The sequence below is a fragment of the Uranotaenia lowii genome, chromosome 2, assembly GCF_029784155.1.
Source record: "Uranotaenia lowii strain MFRU-FL chromosome 2, ASM2978415v1, whole genome shotgun sequence".
NCBI lineage: Eukaryota > Metazoa > Arthropoda > Insecta > Diptera > Culicidae > Uranotaenia > Uranotaenia lowii.
The window spans coordinates 315629721-315649093 of record NC_073692.1 but is presented as its reverse complement, the minus strand read 5'-3'; the positions used below and the strand labels follow the sequence as shown (position 1 = coordinate 315649093).

General features: G+C 40.8%; 1 protein-coding gene across 2 annotated transcripts in view; it reads left to right on the top strand.

Annotated features, from left to right (window-relative positions):
• Positions 1 to 11659, top strand: part of LOC129746143 (uncharacterized) — a 123421-nt gene extending 111762 nt beyond the window's left edge. For both annotated transcript variants that reach the window (XM_055739645.1, XM_055739644.1), the window contains exon 21: positions 10824 to 11659. In XM_055739645.1, coding sequence (XP_055595620.1) covers positions 10824 to 10910 — 87 coding nt within the window. In that variant the 3' untranslated portion in view covers positions 10911 to 11659. The remainder of the gene's footprint in view (positions 1 to 10823) is intronic.
• The last annotated feature ends 7714 nt before the right edge of the window (positions 11660 to 19373 follow it).

Sequence of the window (19373 nt, the reverse complement as noted above, 5' to 3'; positions counted from 1 at the left end):
GCTCCTCTGCAGGGCAGTCATGATCCGGGTAAACCCATCGCTGACCACATGCCACGTGTTGGAATCCGCACACATCCTCCGTACGACGTTATCTGCTGTCGTGTCGGGTCCACAGGCGGCAAAAATGGAAGTACGTACCGCCGCAAACCTCGGACAAACAAACACCACATGCTCGGGTGTTTCCTCTTCGTCACCACAATCTGGGCAATATGGCGAAGCCACATGTCCAAGCCGGTAGTGGTACTTCATGAAGCATCCATGACCAGTCAGGAATTGCGTCATATAGAAGCCCACTTCACCGTGCCTTCTTCCTATCCAGCTCCCGATGTGCGGGATCAGACGATGGGTCCACCTTCCTTTCGTTGACCTGTCCCACAGCTGCTGCCAGTTGGACATCGAGTCCTCTTTGGCGAGATCTCGTACATTGGGCGTGTCTTTGTTGTCGTAGCAATAGACATCCTCCTCAAGCAAAACCGAGATGGGCATGACACCCGCTACTACACAGGCGGCCTCGGACGACATGGTCCGGTATCCGCTGATAACCCGCAGGTTCATCAGCCGCTGAACGCTGCTAAGTCGCTGCAGGTTACAGTTTCTTCCCAGGGCCTGCCTCCAGGCTGCTGCTCCGAACCGCAAGATCGATGTGGTCACACTTGCCAGGATCCTCCTTTTGCTACTTTGGATGGCCGAGGAGTTCAACATCATCCGTGTGAGTGCGGCCGTGGCCTTTGCCGCTCTCTTGCACACGTAGTCGACATGGCTCGTAAAACTGAGCCTGTCGTCAATCATCACCCCTAGGTACTTGATTCATCGTGTCATGGGTCACGAAAGGTGTACTCCACTTCCCGCACGTGCAGATGGCTTGCCAAACCAGGAATTCATTCGCAAATTTGGACATCTTCTAAGTGCGGACTTGTTCCGGAACGTTGAACTTATCATTAGCCGTGAAAAACAGGTTGACTGTTTTCGTCTGTTTGAAGTCGGCCTTCACATACGTTTCGTCGTCCATGATTCAGCATTCAACTTTCGTCAGCATGTTGAGGTACAACTTCCTGGCACGAGTTTTGGCAGACTTGTTCTGCTTCTCGTCGTGATAAGGGGCCTTTTGTACCTTGAACGTTCGAAGCCCAGCCTTAGTTTTGGCCTTCTGAACATAACTTCGGCTTAGGTGCAGCTTCTTAGTCACAACCCTTAGTTGATCATCGCGTTCACTGAAACTTGGTTGGACGACAGAACTATTTCTAGCCAGATTTTTGGTTCTGAATATACAGTGTTCCGTTGCGATAGGGGCCCACGTAACAGCCGGAAGTCAACAGGAGGCGGTGTTTTACTAGCCTGAACTACTACTACTGAATTAAAAGGAATCTTTCGATTGCTTTGATTCAGTTGAATCATTCAACCAAGTAGGCTCATACCACAACAGAACGATCCATCCTTTGAGTGCTTGGAAATTGTGTGGACCTGCATAAACTTAGGTAACCGAAAACTCTACGTTTGTGTTGTATATCTGCCCCCTGATTGCGTGCGAGATATGAATTTAGCTGAATGTTTTTCTCAGAGCCTTGTAAAAATACTGTCTTTAACCTGCCCTGAAGACGACCTCTTGGTCATCGGCGATTTTAATTTTCCGGGCATAAAGTGGTGCCCATCGCAGGGAGGCTTTCTGTATCCTGACCCTACATGCTCTTCATTCTCAACTTCCTCAAACATTATTATCGACGCTTTAAGCACCGCAACTCTTCGCCAGATCAATAGCGTTGTGAATGAAAACGGTTGAATGCTTGATTTATGTTTCGCTAACGATGGGCTCCAGACAATAACGATTGAATCAGCGCCTGCACCTCTAGTCAAGTGTGTTCGTCACCACCCTGCGCTGCTGATCTCAATGCAGATTTCCGTTTTTAATTCCCGCTCAGAGAAACTGACATCTTTCTATCATGATTTTAAAAACGCTGATTTCCAGGCTATTTCTCACGAGCTTGACTCTGTTGTCTGGGAAGCTGAGCTTGATCGATCCGATCCCAATGCTGCAGCAGAAAAATTTACACATATCATAAATCACATAATCGATCTACATGTGCCGAAACGTCTTGCTGCCGAAAATGCTCGAGCGCCTTGGATTACCAAAGATTTGAAACGCATGAAAACTGTGAAGCGCAAAGCTCTTCGAACCTACAGCAGGCTCAAATCACCCTCCTCAAAGGATGAATTTCGTAAGCTGAATTCAGCGTTTAAAAAAGCCAGCGCCAAATGCTACCAGAATTACTTATCTCGATTGCAACGGAATTTTAAACAAAACCCTAAGTCTTTTTGGAAACACGTCAAAGACCAGCGGAAAGAGTCGGGATTACCAACTAACCTGTTTCTTGATGACGAGACGGCATCGTCGGACCACGATATATGCAATCTTTTTGCTAAAAAGTTTTCTAGCGTCTTCACTTCCGGGTCTATTTCCCCAGAACAAATAGCTAGTGCAACTAGAAACGTTCCATCTTTGAATACTCTTTTAAACAACATCTCTTTTGGTGAAGACACTATTCTGATGGCGACTGTTAAACTGAAAAATTCTGTTTCCCCGGGCCCCGATGGCATACCAGCTACTTTTTTGAAATGCTTCATGCCTCATCTAGTAATTCCTATCAAACGCATATTTGACGCATCGCTTGACAAAGCTATATTTCCGTCGTTGTGGAAGAATGCTTTTATGTTCCCGGTTTACAAAAAAGGCGAAAGAAGGGATATTCATAACTACAGAGGAATATCAGCTTTGTGTGCTGTAGCTAAATTGTTCGAACTCGTTATCTTCGACCCAATTTTCTCGTTTTGCAAGCAATATATTTGTAATGATCAACATGGATTTATGCCCAAGCACTCTACGACTACGAACTTATTGACATTCACATCATTCGTGCAAAACAGTTGCTGCCGGTTCTCAAGTCGATGCAATTTATACCGATTTGTCGGCCGCTTTTGACAAAATGAACCACGAATTAGCTATTGCGAAGCTGGAAAGGCTGGGAATTTGCGGGTCCTTATTAGATTGGTTTCGCAGTTACCTCACTGGACGCAAATTCTCTGTAAGATCTGGTAATTCATGTTCCAAACAATTCTCTGCCACATCAGGCGTGCCTCAAGGCAGCCATCTAGGCCCAGTAGTGTTCCTGATTTACTTCAATGACGTGCTTTTACTACTTGACGGTCCAAAACTCGCCTATGCAGATGATCTGAAGCTTTTCTACACTATATAATATCGATTCGCGCGATCGACGGTTTGAGAAATGCAAGAAGACACGCTAGAGGAGACATTGATACATACATTCTTCCGTGAGGTTTTGAATAGTTTCAGCCAGCGATTGTATGAAATTCTTGTCTCTTGAGATAATCTCATAGATCTCTCAGAGATTATGAACTTTCGCCGGAGCGTTCGTAGCAAGCTCGCCTTTCCTGTACTGATAGCTCAATGAGACGATCAAACGTTCTTGAGCGTGTAACCTATGGTTGAGTCACTACCCAGCACTGTTAAGACTCCCCCAATTCTTGCCTCAGGGTCGGCTTTTCGAATTCAAAGAACTACAAGGAAACGCTAAATGATTAACTTTCGAGCTTTGCTCGCCCACTTTATTCCCCTTCCTCAATGGTACAAAAGGCACTTGTCGACGGATCCGTAACACAATATGTAATAGTACAAACTTCCCTACCTCACGCCTCTGCTCTCGGGCCCCTCTTCTTGCGTACACCTATTCCTCGTTCGGAACCGGAAATATCACGACCTCCTATTAGCGCGGCCAAACTACCAAATTGCTAGGGTGGGTTCGGTTAGCCAGAAGTAGTTTGTGGCCTGAGGATGTAATTCCGTGTCCCCGGAACTTGGTGACCTTCAGTGGAGTCACACGACGCTTATGGGTGGTATGCGACACGTCGATGACTTCGTGGTGGTAAGTCACGACGCCCTCGAGTAGGATTCAACTGGCCGTCCACGTTCTAGGTGAAAGCTGTGATCGGCGCTCAGGAGGGCTGCCTCAGGAACCGATACCGGAACTCAAAGGTAAATTACGGGGTCTTGGTGATAGCGGGAACAAAATGGCGGCAAGGCGTTGAGTCGGGCACACGAATGGTGTTCCGGATCTTGGGTTACCTGGTAGATCCCTTTCACAAACAAACGAGCTTGTTGTTCTCTGTCCAGTAGTTGACCGTAGTTTACCTCGGGCTTCTTTCACGGGTGTGGCACTGTTTTTACAATGCGGAACGAATCGTACTCGGACGATTTGGCTTGCCGTAGTGCGCGCTCAGAGATACAACTTAATAATGACCATTTTGTTTAAGGTCGATGGCGTTCCGTACCCCGCCGTTAACCCTTCTTGCCCCTCTATCCCTTTCTCCGGCTTCCCCTCAGCAACTCAGCCTCCATGCTCTGCTGGCGTGTTCAACCCTAACTCCTCATGCGTGACAGGTGCTGCCATCTGATGCTCTGTGCCAATATCGTTGTGCACATATGTTGATTGGCTGCGTTCGAGGCTTTTTCGGGTTCAAAGGTGGGTCCGCTCCACTCTACACTTAATCACCAGCCTTCCTCGACATTTACATTTATGCGACGAATCTTGACAATCTTGGCTAGAAACCTATTAGGTTGCTTCAGGGGTGCAATGTTTAACGAAGGCGGTCGTCGGTTCCATATGTTGTTCACTACTGAAAGTTTTGGGAGAATCTTCACCATAACTAGATAGTGGTCTGACTCGATGTTGGCGCCTCGACAGGATCTGACGTTAATGATGTTCGAGATGTGCCGGCTGTCTATCAAAACGTGATCAATCTTTGATTGCTTTTGGTACGGTGGTCTCCAGGTATACTTGTATGGGAGGCGGCGCTGGAAAAAGGTACTACGTACGGCCATTTATGAAATGCGGCTCCCGCCAGCTAAGTCCAAGATGGCAGCCCCATCGCGGGATAGGGACTTTAGGCTAACAACCTACTGCTCCTGATATCTTGTATTGTTACAGAAACTGAGAGAAGAAATAACCGAATTTGAACTTTGGCTACGACTTTTAGCATGAAAACACGGACTAGATTTGGAACTTGGAATGTTTTGACCCTTGCCCAGCCAGGAAAGCTGGCTCAACTTGCTAGAGAAGCTAGCCGCCTCAAGCTAGAGATATTGGGACTGAGCGAAGTCCGTTGGCCTAACACTGGAGAACACAAGACACAGTCCGGGCAAGTACTGCTTTACTCTGGCATACGAGAACATGCTACTCGGGAACGAGGAGTTGGTTTCCTGTTAAGCCCGCAGGCCCATGCGGCCCTCATAAGATGCCGTTTGCAGGAGAAAGAGCAGTTTTACAGTCAATTGAACAGCGTGGTTGAGAGAATTCCGAAGGGTGACATTCAAATCCACTTAGGCGACTTCAACGCAAAGATTGGCTCCGATAATCAGGACTTTGAGCGCATCATGGGGCGCCATGGTCTAGGACAGATGAGCAAAAACGGAGAGCTGTTTGTAGAATTTTGTGGCAACAACAACATGGTGATCGGTGGATCGTTCTTCCCCCATCGACCAGCACATAAGCTCACTTGGGTATCCCGAGATGGTCGAACAGAAAAACAAATTGACCACATCTGTATTAGCCGAAGGAGAAGGAACCTTCTTGATGTCCGCAACAAACGAAGCGCAGACATTGCATCTGACCATCACCTCGTCCTTGGCGAGATACGACTGAGAGTTGCGTGTGTCCAACTGCGCGAGGAGCAAGTCGGGTGTCGATACGACGTCCGCCGGTTGGAGAATCCAGAGGTGAAAAGGGCATACGTTGAACAGCTAGAATCCCGAGCCTCGGAGCTGCCGACAGACGAAACAGTCGAATAACAGTGGTGTGGAATCAAGAATGCCTTTATCAAGACGAGCCATGGTACTCTCGGTAAAGTTTGTGGAAGACGAAGTGAATGGATGTCGGATGAAACCTGGAGGATGATCGGTGATCGGAGAAAGGCGAAAGTCGGAATTGAGCAGGCAGGTACCGGGTCAGCCAAAGCAGCTGCTCGCTTACGATATGCGGAGCTGGAAAAGGCAGTTAAACGAGCTTGTAGACGAGACAAGAGAGCCTGGACAAACTCCCTAGCCGAAGAGGGAGAAAGAGCCGCCGCCATTGGAGATATCCGATTATTATATGATATTTCTCGCTGCCTTAGTGATGCAAGGACTAATGCAAGAATGCCGCTGAAAAACCGAGCAGGTCAGCTGCTGACAGATCGAACAGATCAGCTCAAGCGTTGGACTGAGCACTTCGAACAACTCTTCCGAGTCACGAATAGCGAAGGCCAACAGAATCTGCAGCTCGAAGCGCCAACAGTAAGTCGCATAAATGGCGTCAACTCGGAAGCGCCCTCGCTGGCTGAAATAGAAGCGGCAATCAAAAACATGAAATCCAACAAAGCACCTGGGATCGATTGCATCCCTGCTGAAATGCTGAAAGCCGACCCTGCCCTATCAGCACAAATGTTGCACCGTCTTTTCGCTGACATCTGGGATACAGCAACATTCCCGGCCGACTGGATGCAGGGTATCCTCGTAAAGGTCCCAGAGAAAGGAGACCTAACAGAGTGCGGTAACTGGCGTGGCATAACTTTGATCTGTACAACCCTCAAAGTACTCTGCAAAGTGATCCTGACTAGGATCCAGGAGAAAATCGACGCTACACTCCGACGGCAACAAGCTGGATTCCGATCCGGACGATCATGTGTGGACCACATCACAACGCTACGAATAATACTGGAACAAATCAACGAATTCCAGGACTCTCTTCTGCTGGTGTTCGTTGATTTCGAAAAAGCACTTGACCGACTGAGCCACGAAAACATCTGGGCTGCTCTTAGACGAGGGGTCTCAGAGAAACTAGTCCATCTCATCGAAGCGCAGTACGAGGCATTTTCGTGCAAGGTCTTGCGCGACGGTGTCTTGTCCGAACCAATCCCGGTAACTGCTGGAGTCAGACAAGGATGTATTTTGTCTCCGCTGCTTTTTCTCATCGTAATGGATGAGATCTTGACTGGATCGATTGACTGTAGACCAAACTGAGGATTGCCGTGGAATCCTTCAACCATGGAGCAACTGAACGACCTTGACCTGGCAGACGATATTGTTTTGCTCGCCCAAACACAACAAGACATGCAGAGCAAACTCGACGACCTCACCGAAAGCTCCAAGGCAGCAGGTCTCAAAATCAATGTCGGAAAGACCAAGTCGATGGAAATCAATACAGAAAATTGTTCCAATTTCATGGTAGCTGGACAACAGGTTGAGACAGTGTAGTGCTTCCAGTATCTTGGTAGCCAGATTACGCCTGATGGTGGTACCAAGAAGGACATCGAAACCCGGATCAGAAAAGCCCGATTTGCGTTTGCGAGTCTCCGAAACATCTGGCGGTCACGCCAGATCTCTCTACGAACTAAGATCCGAATCTTCAACTCAAACGTCAAATCCGTATTGCTGTACGGGTGTGAAACTTGGTGCACATATGCGGTGACGACGCGAAAACTGCAAGTATTTGTAAACCGCTGCCTGCGGAATATCATCCGTGCTTGGTGGCCTGGCAACTGGATCTCAAACGTGGAACTTCATCGCCGGTGTCATCAAAAGGCGCTAGAAATCGAGATCCGGGAACGTAAGTGGAGATGGATTGGGCACACGCTGCGAAGAGATCAAAACGAGATTTGCAGAGAGGCGCTTGACTGGAATCCAGATGGGCATCGAAGAAGAGGCAGGCCCAAAATCTCGTGGCGGCGAAGTCTAGCCGCTGAAATCCGCACAGTTGACGAGACAAGGCTGGCAGCAAGACGCTGGCTCCGGATCGCCAGCAGTGGAGATCTTTTATCTCAGCCCTATGCGCCGGTCAATCGGCGCTGGACCCTTAGGTAGGTAGGTAGGTAGGTACGGCCATTCGTTTGGAGACGGCGAAATCTATGAGTCTTAGGCCGTTTTCGCTGGTCAGCTTGTATGCGATGAACCTTCCAATTGTCGGTTTGAACTCCTCCTCCTGGCCGACCTGAGCGTTAAAATCCAGATGACAATATTGATATCATGTTTTGGGCAGCTGTTGTATTCACGCTCCAGATGCGTGTAAATTTGTTTCGGTCGTCACCGGTTCTTCCGAAGTAAGGGCTGTGCACGTTGAAAGTTCATAAGTTGAAGAACCAGCTTTTGATTCTTAACCGGCTAATGCGGTTTTCTTCCCTGCGGTTCAGATACTTCGGTTACCCAAAGATGTTCAAACTCCACGTATATGACTGTAAGGATGGGAATGATGGTAGACAGACGATCTTGTACCTTAGAATTATCAATTTTGACGGCCCTGAACGTAAACCATTTGTTCATAGCTGACTTGAACCTCGTAGCAAAAGTTCCGATCAGTATATTCTTTAGCCCCTTGATAAAAGTCCGACGCACGGTAGGATAACCTTAGGTTACCTTATACTTAGAACTGTTGCTTCAGCTGTAGTCAAGAAATGACTGTAAGTTAAGCGTGGTGTAACCTCCAAACTGTAGGTTAAACCCTTTCTTTAAACCATAGAGTCCTGGAGTTATTGGTTTCGTATTATGGTTCTGGAATAAAGGGTCGGTTTTGAAAGGTGGCGTTTATACTACGCGACATGGGAATATTATTACCTGGAATTTCTGGCTTTAGCATGCTACTTAGTTTGGGCTGGGAATTAGAGTGTTCAGTTTATTGTCATATTTTAACAACGGAGAATCTAAAGTTTCGGAACTAAGTTTTCCGGAAATTTCCAGACTCAGGGAAATGTTGGTAAAGAAGCCGAACATTCTCGGGTACACAAGCAGACACTGCTTAAAGCTATTCTTAAGGAAATACACATGTATCAAACTAGTCTACGCTACGGTTGACGGAATAAATAAATAAATAAATAGAAATTTCGCAAATAAACATTTACAATGTCAAGTCATTCAACTTGGGATCCTTGTTAACTGTCAATGACATCAACGTACGTAGGATTCTGTAGAGCCTGTTGGTGAACTCGGTTTCAATTTCAGAAACTGTAATTTTGAGCTTGTTGCAGCTGCACTCGACTCAACCAATTGGGAATATCTTGATGGTAACAAATGTGGAATCCGCTGTCAAATTGTTCTGCTTGAACCTGTCCAGTTTTGAAAAAAATACATACGACACATTAAAATCTATGAAACACGCATGGCGAAATTCTGATCTTCGTCGTCTACCAGCTTCGAAAAGCACGCCAATGTTTCAATCGAATTCAATCTGAAAACAGTGCACATCATCTTAGACGCTTAGAAAGCGAATTTTAAAGTTTAAACTAGCTGTTTTACCCTCAACATGTCTCGCGTCTTCAAGAAATCATGAAAAATGACCCCTCATAATTTTGGACACAGCTCAATAATAAAAAAAAAAAACGCCGCTGTCCCCATTGATGTAAGCTTTCGCGGTGTCCTTCCTCCAGCTTGACCGTATCGACTAATATGTTTGCTGAATTCTTTCAAGGCGTTTACTCTCCACCTAGTATTGGCTCAGACAGTAGTTACCTCGCATCGCTTGAGTCCTATGACCCCCGAATTGCAGTATCCTAAATCGATCACTTAATTAAAAGAAGTTTCCTAGCGCAGCAATTTTCCAACTTATAAATCAGACCCCAGCAAACATTTTTGTAGCTATATTTTTATGTTCTTTTGATATACCTACGTTCCAAATACATTATAGAATGATCGTATGAAAGTCGAACAACAGCATTTACCTACCAAAATGGAGGCAATATACATACATAAATTTCATTTTTTTCTAAGGCGAGGAAAACCACACCAATTGGGTGATGTTATCCGACACCTTATTCGTACCTATTGGAAGAATACAAGAGAGAGCAAGATTCTGCTCTCATATTGAGCCTTCAAATCGTTACTTGCGATAATATTTTGCAGGTCTCTCATTGGTCAATATTGCTCAATTGCCATCTGATTTTCAGCCATCTGGATGCACTGAGGGTTGCAGAGAGAACATAACGATGATATTCTCACTTGAAGCCCGCGTGGGAGCAAAATCATTTCATGGCGGACTATCTAACATATCCGATTTAAACTTACTTCAGACGACATTTTATACGATCTTTACACTATCCAGTTGGAATTGCGATTTGCAACAGTATTGTAAACAACTTGAGTTATCATTTCTGATGCGATTTCATGTTTGCTGAGAATGCTCAATACGTCGAAAACTACCGCCCAAACTCAACTCTGAATTCAAATTCAAAAGTTTTTGAAGTTTAATGCACAAGCGATTGTATGCTGCCATAAAACCTCTTATCTCAGAATCTCAGCATGGGTTCGAGAAGAAACGGTCTACGGTGACGAATTTGATGTGTTACGTTAGTTTCCTGAGTAAAAGTCTGGAGAAAGGTTTGTCAAGAGGATTCAGTCTATATTAACTGTGCAAAAGCGTTTGACCGTGTCCCGCTTAGGATTTTTCTTTCAAAAATGGATGGTATGGGTTTTCCAGCTTGGTCACTTGTTTGGATTGCCTCATATCTATTGCACCGACAGGTTTTCACGAAAATTAGGAATTCATATCACGAACTTTCGACACCCTATCTTAGAGTACCGTAGGGAAGTCACCTTGGACCCCTTCTGTTCAAAGTTTTCGTGAATGACCTATGTGAAACTTTTCAATCCGACACACGTCTTTATCCTGATGATCTGAATCTGTTTACGGATGATTATTTTTAACACATTTACTTTAATGTAAAACTTTTTATAGAAATAGAAATACATAAGCATAAAAAATTAAATTTTCATCCATCATCATCACCCACAGGACAAATCAATGGATCGAAGATTTTGGAAACAGCTTAATAAAAGGCGTCGCAACAGTTTACACGAACTGACAGCGGGAGAAACCTAATCCAACAGAATAAGAAAAATTTGGGAACTTGTACGACAAGACAAGTGAGAAGGACGAGTACGAGAATCCCAGAAACAACAGGTGCTAAGATACAGCAACAGCTTCAATAATGAATTATTACAAATTTTAGCTAATTCAGTAAAGTACTAAACCTACCTACCTTTGCTCTTGTCTAAAACTCAAAATGGTCTTTAGCTAAAACGATTAAAAATAAATGAGAATAATTCTGAATAACTAGGATATCGATATACAAGGGTAACCACTAAGGTTTAATTTTTCTGTCCGACAGTAGCTAGCAGTGATACGAAACCTATTTGAATCTGAAATTTCCACCATCTTCTAATAACACTAAGAGATCAGGATTTTAACCATCTACGAAAATGGAAAACATTGTGAATTCATTGAAATTGTAACGCGAAAAAAAACATTTATTCATCTAGTCGTAATCTGTTTCATTATTTCCTAAAGTCTATGTAGTTAAATCTTCAAAACCGTAAAGTAATAAAAATGAAAAAAAAAACTATTAAAAATTTTGAGTCCATCCTGGATGGCAAATGGGAGTCCTTCCAAGGGTTTAAGGAATCCTTCCAATTGTTACAAGCCTAAACACCGAAGTTTTAAACAGTGAACAAAAAGTAAAATGATAATCAAATCTGCAAAAAGTTTCGACGCAGAGCAAGGATACCAGTAACTTAGGGTAAGACGGTTGAGTAAGAAAGTAAGATTGAACCCCAAACAAAACAAAACAAGTAAAAGAATAAACATAGAAAGTCAGCAACAATTAAGCGAATCTATTCGTGATAGTAGGTTAATTTAAAACAATTTTAGTATTCTTAGGATAAAGTAAGAGTAAAGTGAAGTGAAAAGCAAACGAAATGATACAAGATGGCATTGGTAGAACACTTTTCGAAGCATAATAAGCAAAACTAATCGACTTTTTCGAAAAATTGAAATCATTTACTAGAGTAGATAAGAAACAAACCAAAGTTTGTCGGATAGAAAAATATTGTTTCAGATAAAAATGAAAAAATAACATTTTTAAATCATGATAATTTGAAGGCAGAAACTTTTAGCGAGCTTTTACTACTGCACAATTCGTTATTTGGAACGAATTGAGTATTATGGATAAAGGCTTTTTGACAGAAAGGAAGCAATTGGCTGAAAGCAGCTTCGAAATTTTTCGGCTTCCTACAACTGAAAAGTTCATTTTGAGATTCTTTATTGAAAACTGATCATAATCATAATTTGAGCATAATTTCCCGCATTCTTTTTCTGTTACACATTCATCAACAAAACATTTCAATACGTGATTTTTTAAAAGTGTAAGTGCATGTCTTTCAAATTCGACGAGTTTCTGGTGCATCTCAAATTTGTTTATCTTTTTTTCTTTTTTTTTAACTTTCAATTTTGTTTTGATCAAATGTTCAACAATGTGAATGTACAAATATTCCGTTTGGTTGAAAAAACACACCAGCTGCATTTTAAAGAGAAATTAATATCCCAAAATTTCTACTTGTGATTCTAAGAGCATCACAAGCTTTCAATGAATGTAATTTTGTTTCCTCATGATATGTGGCACAGAAACAGAACGAATTGATTATAAGGCAGATAATTCATCAAAGGAAAAGCGATAAATAGAAGGTCAATTTTTTTAAATGTCAAAAACTCAACAATTACTGAAAAAAATCATCAATATAAAACGGGTCCTGTCCTACAAATTTGGATTGATTGTTTTATGCTGCGTAATTTTCTAATATAGTTTTTTATCAATCGGTACTCGGCAAAATTTGCTTGTGGAGCAACAATTTCGACATTTTCGAGTCAAAAAAAAGTAAGTTTTAAACAAAATCTCTCTTGTAATAAACATTTTTCAAAAATTGTAGAAGACTTTCTGAATCTTCAACTGCAATGAACTTGTCCATCGAATATCAATTTTTTTATCGAATTCCTACGTCAAAAAAGGAAAGTCTTGATCATAAACTAACGTTAGAATGTAAGCAGACTATTCCATCCGCTTTATCGACGACAAATTTTCCTACCAAATCTTGAAAATTTCATTCAGTCTTACTTTTCAATTCTAGTCCATCTTCATTATTCCACAATATTAACTCTGAAAGAAAAAAAACGCCAAAAGTAACAGCTTTACCAACACTCTTGAATATAGAAAGATTTCAAGCAGAAATAAAACAAAAAATGCAGAAAGAAAACTGGATTCAAAACTGACACAGTCTAATCCTAAGAAATCCCTTTGGAAATCACTAAAAAGTCAGAAAAATAAATAAAATCCATTCAAAGTGATAACTTTGCCAGAGAAAAAGTAAGATAAAAAAGATTGAAAGCCGAACTAAACTCGAAAGCAAAAAAAAAACTATCATCAAGTTAGGATCCACCATCAATAGAACTACTTAGAGAGTTTAAGGTCAACAGTTAGTAGTTTTAGGATTATGTAAATTTGCCTTACGGATACTCACACAAATTCACACAGACACGCAGATACATTCTTTCAATCAATCAATCAGATCGATCATTCATAGAGAAATAGCTGAAAAATAAACTAAACCGTAACAACAAGAATTGATACACCATTTCGAGGAAGACGAAACCGAAATTAAAAGAAGGAAGGCGAAAAATGCGAGTTTAAACTATTGTTGGGACAGATAAAAGTAGAATTTGTGAGATGGAGCAAACATTGAAGCAAACAATAAAGATGGAAACGAGTTTCTCATTTGAAATTGGAAAAAGTATTGTATACAGTTGATGACATCCTTATGATAATATCTTGTTTCAAAAACATAGACGTATGTTCCTAGGAACTTTAACGCCATCTGCAAAATTTAAGATCGCTACAGCTTATCGCCTTTAAGTTATTGATAACACCTAGGGCTTAAAAACAGAAAAAAAACACGCTCAGATGTCAAATTGATCTGATAAATTCATCGATCTGCTGACGTAACAAATTTAGGTTCTTTAGATTATCATTATCAAAATCTTTTTTAAATCTTTATAGAAATTTTGGGTTGAACAGATTTACAAATTTAATCAAACTGAGCATGCCTTCTCCATACAACAATAATTTTGTTTAGTTCCGGAACGAGTTTTTACCTCAAACGATTACGTGCTCAGTTTTTGTCGAAAAGTAAAAAAAAAATTATGCAAAAATGCTGTAGCGAATTTCAACTATCCAGACTGTCTTGACGGCCGTTCTTCGGAATAGTTTACAATCCGGCGCCTGGCGCCATACAAATCACTATATCAACCCGCATTTTCCGCCGTTTCCATCCATTCAAACTCCTACCTTTACCACTCCATTACATGTATTGCCTCTTTCAAGGGTTCTCACCTAATCTCCTCTTAAATTGCACTACTTGTACCGGATTTGTACCGTCCAATTCGGTATTTGTACTGTCCAATTCAATCGTACGTACTGCCCCTCTCAAGAGTTTATACATTATAAATTCAAAAATGGTACTGCACCTCACAGGGTTTTGTACCTCACAACTTCATTGATTGTACCGTCTGTCTTAGGGGTCTTTCTAAAAAGTGTGTACCCTATCTACTCTTAAATTGCACTACCCCTCTCAGGAGTTTGTACCTTAATTCACCAGCTGTACTGCACCTCTCAAGTGTTTTTACATTATCACTTAAAAATGGAACTGCCCCTCTCGAGAGTTTGTACCTCACAACTTCATTAATTGTCTTCCCCTCTGAGGAGTTTTTTTCCTCATAGCTTCATTAATTGTACTGCCCCTCTCAGGGGTGTGCACCCAATCTACTCTTAAATTGTACTGTTTCTCTCAGGGGTTTGTACCGTAAACTTCCATCGTCTGTACTGCCCCTCTCAGGGGTTTGTAGCTTATCCCTTCAAAAATTAGTACTACCCTTCTCAGGGGTATGTACATTAGACCGCTGCAAAAAATGACTTTTTGCTCCCATATGATTTTTCGATGCCATTTGGGTCACCAAGCATCAGTGTAAAATTTGAGATGATTTGGTTGATTCCTGAGTTAGCGCAACGCGTTTCAATTTTGTATGGAAATTTGAATGGAAGAAAAATTTTTTGCACATTTAATCATCCAGAAAATTCAAATAAACCTGAAATGAAGTTGGTCTTTGATTTTTGGTTTTGACTGTTTTTAAACTTCATTTTTTGCTTACATGACAAGCTGCTAAACATTTAATGAAAAAAGTTATCACCATTTAAAAATAAAAAAATCTGAATCCATTGAAAAGTATTTAAAAAACAGCAGACTTTGCTCGCTCGAGCTTTTAATAATTTTATGAAATGTTTTTGCAAATGTAATACAAATCAATAGATTTGCTGGCTATGCAAAGCAGTTTTTTGAGATTTTTTATTCTCATCCTACGGTTTCACAGCTTTCGAACAAGCAGTCAAAAACGCTAAAATTAAAAAAAAAATATTTTGAAAACGAAAATTTTGTATAACATCGAATATCTTTCCTGGGGTAAAAGTTAGGTTTGTGGTTTGTTCACATGTATTTTACTACAAGAATCAAGGAATATTTTTCATTCAAAGTTATATTTTTTGGAACTTTCAGTACAGCTCTGGCGATTTTTGAATGAAAAATTTTGATTTCCCATACAAATTTCTATACAAAATTAAAAATCATTGCGCTAATTCAGGACTGAATGGATCGCTTCCATAATTTTTATTGATATTTCTGGCAGCAAAAACAACCAAAAAAAGTTATGGGAGGTGTAAAAATTAAAGAATTTGAAATTTTCATACAAAGCTTGCAGCGGTCTAATGTACATACCTTGCCACTCCATTAATTGAACTGCCCGCCTCTCCCAGGCTCCTCAGGGGTGCTCACCTTATCTCCTCTTAAATTGTACTGCCCCTCTCAGGGGTTTGTACCGTATACTTTCATCGTCTGTACTGCCCCTCTCAGGTGTTTGTACTTTAAGTCATCAGCTGTACTGCCCCTCTCGGGAGTAGATAGCTCATCAATTCAAAAATTTGTACTGCCCCTCTCAGGGGTTTGTACCAAACCAATCCATTAATTTTAGTTCCTCTCTCAGGGGCGTGTACCTTACCTCCTCTTGAATTGTACTGCTCCTCTCAGGGGTTTTGTACCTTTATCGTCTGTACAGCAACTCTCAGGGGTTTGTACCTAAAGCTGCCAGTTGTACCGCCCCTTCTCAGGGGTTTACATCTTATCTCTCAAAAATTTACTGTCCCTCTCAGGAGTTAATACCTTACCTCATCATAGAGGGGTAGTACCTCTCAGGGGTTTGGTTTATACACTTTTGTCGTCTGTATTGCCCTTTCAGGGTTTTACATGGCGTCTTCATCTCACTGGCATTAGCTATCTTAAGGCTGAGTACTTAAACTCACCAGTTGTACTACTTATCTCAAGGATGTAAAAGACTTCTCTAAAAAAATATTTTTCTAATGACCCTTCCTATATAGCCAACATATTGTGAGATTTATTTACATGCATAATTTGTGTTATTGTAGGTATTACTTGTATTCTCTTTTCTTCATGTTTCAATTTTTTTATTTTCCTTTTTCTATTCATGTTTTTTGGTTGTCCTTCATTTCCATCTTTATCTTTCATACTCTCCCTTCTTAAAAAATCATCATTTCGATTTTCACAGTTTATTCTTTAAATCTCCTTTCCTAATTTTCTTTTTTTTATATTTTTATCGTGCCATACTTTCTCTTCCAACAATCCTTATTCAATTATCTTTTTCTCCTTTTACATTCAATCTCTTTTTTGCCTTTCATCCTGTTACCTTCCTCCATATGCCATTTTGAATTTCTCACACTTCAAATTATTTTCTCTTTTACTTACTAACTTATTTTACTCACGGTTCCGCGACGATCCTCCGGTGCATAGGGCCGTGGTAAAAGACCTCACCTGTAGACGATCCGGAGCCAGCGTCTTCACTTGGTCCCAGTCAAGATCCCCGTCGACAGTTCGTATTTCGGCGGCTAAGCTTCGCCGCCACGAGTTTCTGGGTCTGCCTCTCATTCGATGTCCCTTTGGATTCCATTCAAGTGGCTCTCTGCAAATCTCGTTCTCATCGTTTCGCAGCGTGTGCCCAATCCATCTTCACTTACGTTTCCGAATCTCGATTTCTAGCGCCCTTTTATGACACCGGCGATGTAGCTCTTCATTTGAGATCCAGATTCACAAATACTGTGCTCGAAGAAGTCAACGGGGCTCTCCAGACTGTGCAATCAGGCAAGTACCTATTTATATCTTTCACTGCGTTCAGTGACCCGTCTTCGTCTTGCAGAAGCCTTCCTGTTTTTCATCAGAAAATATATACCATATATACTACCGGAAAAAAAAGTCAGGATAGCTCAATTATCGATTTATATGTACATGCGTTATCAGAAGCTAGACTACAACACCATCAAGGTAGTGTTATTTTTCTTGGTGACTTTAATCAACCGCAATTGTTGTGGACAAAGTAATTTATTTATTTATTTATTAAGTCAAACTATGTAGACTACAATACTTAAAACTACTTAAAACTAATGTAAGCTATTGTTTTGTTGTTCTATGAAGTTGTTTTTGAATGCCTTTTTTAATTGTGTTTTGTTCATCGCTATGTCTATAATTTCACTTTGTAAATTGTATTTGTACATCATTTGATTAATAGGTTGATGTTTTGCATAGTCTTTGTCGTAAAGTTTAATGTAGAACAAATGTTTATTTCTTAATGGACGGGAGGGTGCGTAAAAATTTAGTTTTGAAAGTAATTCAGGACTGTCTATTCTTTGTGTAACAACATCATTTACAAATGCAATTTGGGAAAATTCTCTGCGTTTACTGAGAGGTTCTATATCAATAAGCTTACAACGAGATTCATACGATGGCAGAGGAAAAGTGGTCCAATTGATTTTACGTAGCGCATATAACAAAAATTGTTTTTGAACTGATTCGAGACGTTGCTCGTGAATATTTGAATAAGGATTCCATATGATGCTACAATACTCCAATATCGAACGAACATAGGATATATAAAGTGATTTTATGGTGTACGGATCTTGAAAGTGTTTGCTGAAACGTTTTACAAATCCTAGCATGCAATTTGCTTTATTGATGATATTGTTCTGATGATCTACAAACGTGAGTTTTGAATCCAGTATGACGCCGAGATCCCTTACAATTTTGCATTTTTGTACTGGTTGATTGCCTAATTTTGTTTCAATGATAGGGTGACTTTGTCTTCTGCTAAATGATATAGAGTTGCATTTTTTAACATTCAATTGAAGTAAACTTTTGTTGCACCATTCAAAGAAAACATTGATTTCGTTTTGAAATGTTTCAAAATCTTCGGTTGTTTTTATTCTCAGAAATAGTTTAATATCATCGGCGTATATTAGGTATTCAATCCGTTTTAGAATAAAGGAAATGTCGTTAACGAACAGTATGAAAAGGAGAGGTCCTAAATGAGACCCCTGAGGCACACCAGAGGTCACAGCTACAGATTTGGATAATTCGTTTTGGAAACGAACGATTTGTGTTCGATCAGTTAAATATGATTGTAACCAGGAGAGAAGATTTGGATGAAAGCCATTTTTTTTTAATTTGATGGTTAAAAGGGGTATGTCAATGCGATCAAAGGCTTTGCTAAAGTCGGTATAAATAGCCTCAACATGAAAGCCTTTGCTCATAGAATCGATAACGTATGTAACGAATTCGAGAAGATTTGATGCTGTAGAGCGTCCTTTGAAGAAACCATGTTGTTTACTCGTTATAATATTTTTTACTTGTTGATAATTTTTTTTCATTTATTATTGATTCAAAGAGTTTTGGGATGCAAGACAAAATAGCTATTCCTCTATAATTTCGTGCATCTGATTTTTTCCGGACTTGAAAATAGGAATTAAAAAAGATTTTTTTCCAAAATTTGGGAACTTTTCTATAATTTAATGACATATTAAAAAGAATCAGAAGAGGCTCTGTCAATTTGGCCGCCAAGTTTTTAAGGAAACATGGGGGAAGTCCATCAGGCCCTGCTCCTTTGGAAGCATCAAGTTTTCTAAGTCCTTCGGAAACATTATTGTAATCAATTTCATTGACCTGAATGTCACACGCTAGATCTGGAATGACTGAAAAGTATTCTCTATCTCAGTCAACCTCAGTGAAAGAAGTGTACACTTCTTGAAAAAAAGTTGCAAATAATTTAGAAATTTCCAGTGGATTATTTCCAATGCTTCCGTCAAGTGTCAATTGAGTAGGAAAGTTTGAATTTTTCATCTGCGTTTTAGTATAGCCAAAGAAAGCTTTTGGGTTTTGTTTAATTTCGTTTTCAATTTTCTGATTGTATTTTTCAAAAGTACTTTTTACACATGAATTAAGCTGGTTGCATAAATTTATATAATTTTGATGATTTGTAACACTTCTATCACCTCTGTAGACTTTATGAGCTTTTTGCTTCCTATTTTGTAAGTTTTTCAAATCTTTGTTATACCAGAGAGGGTGT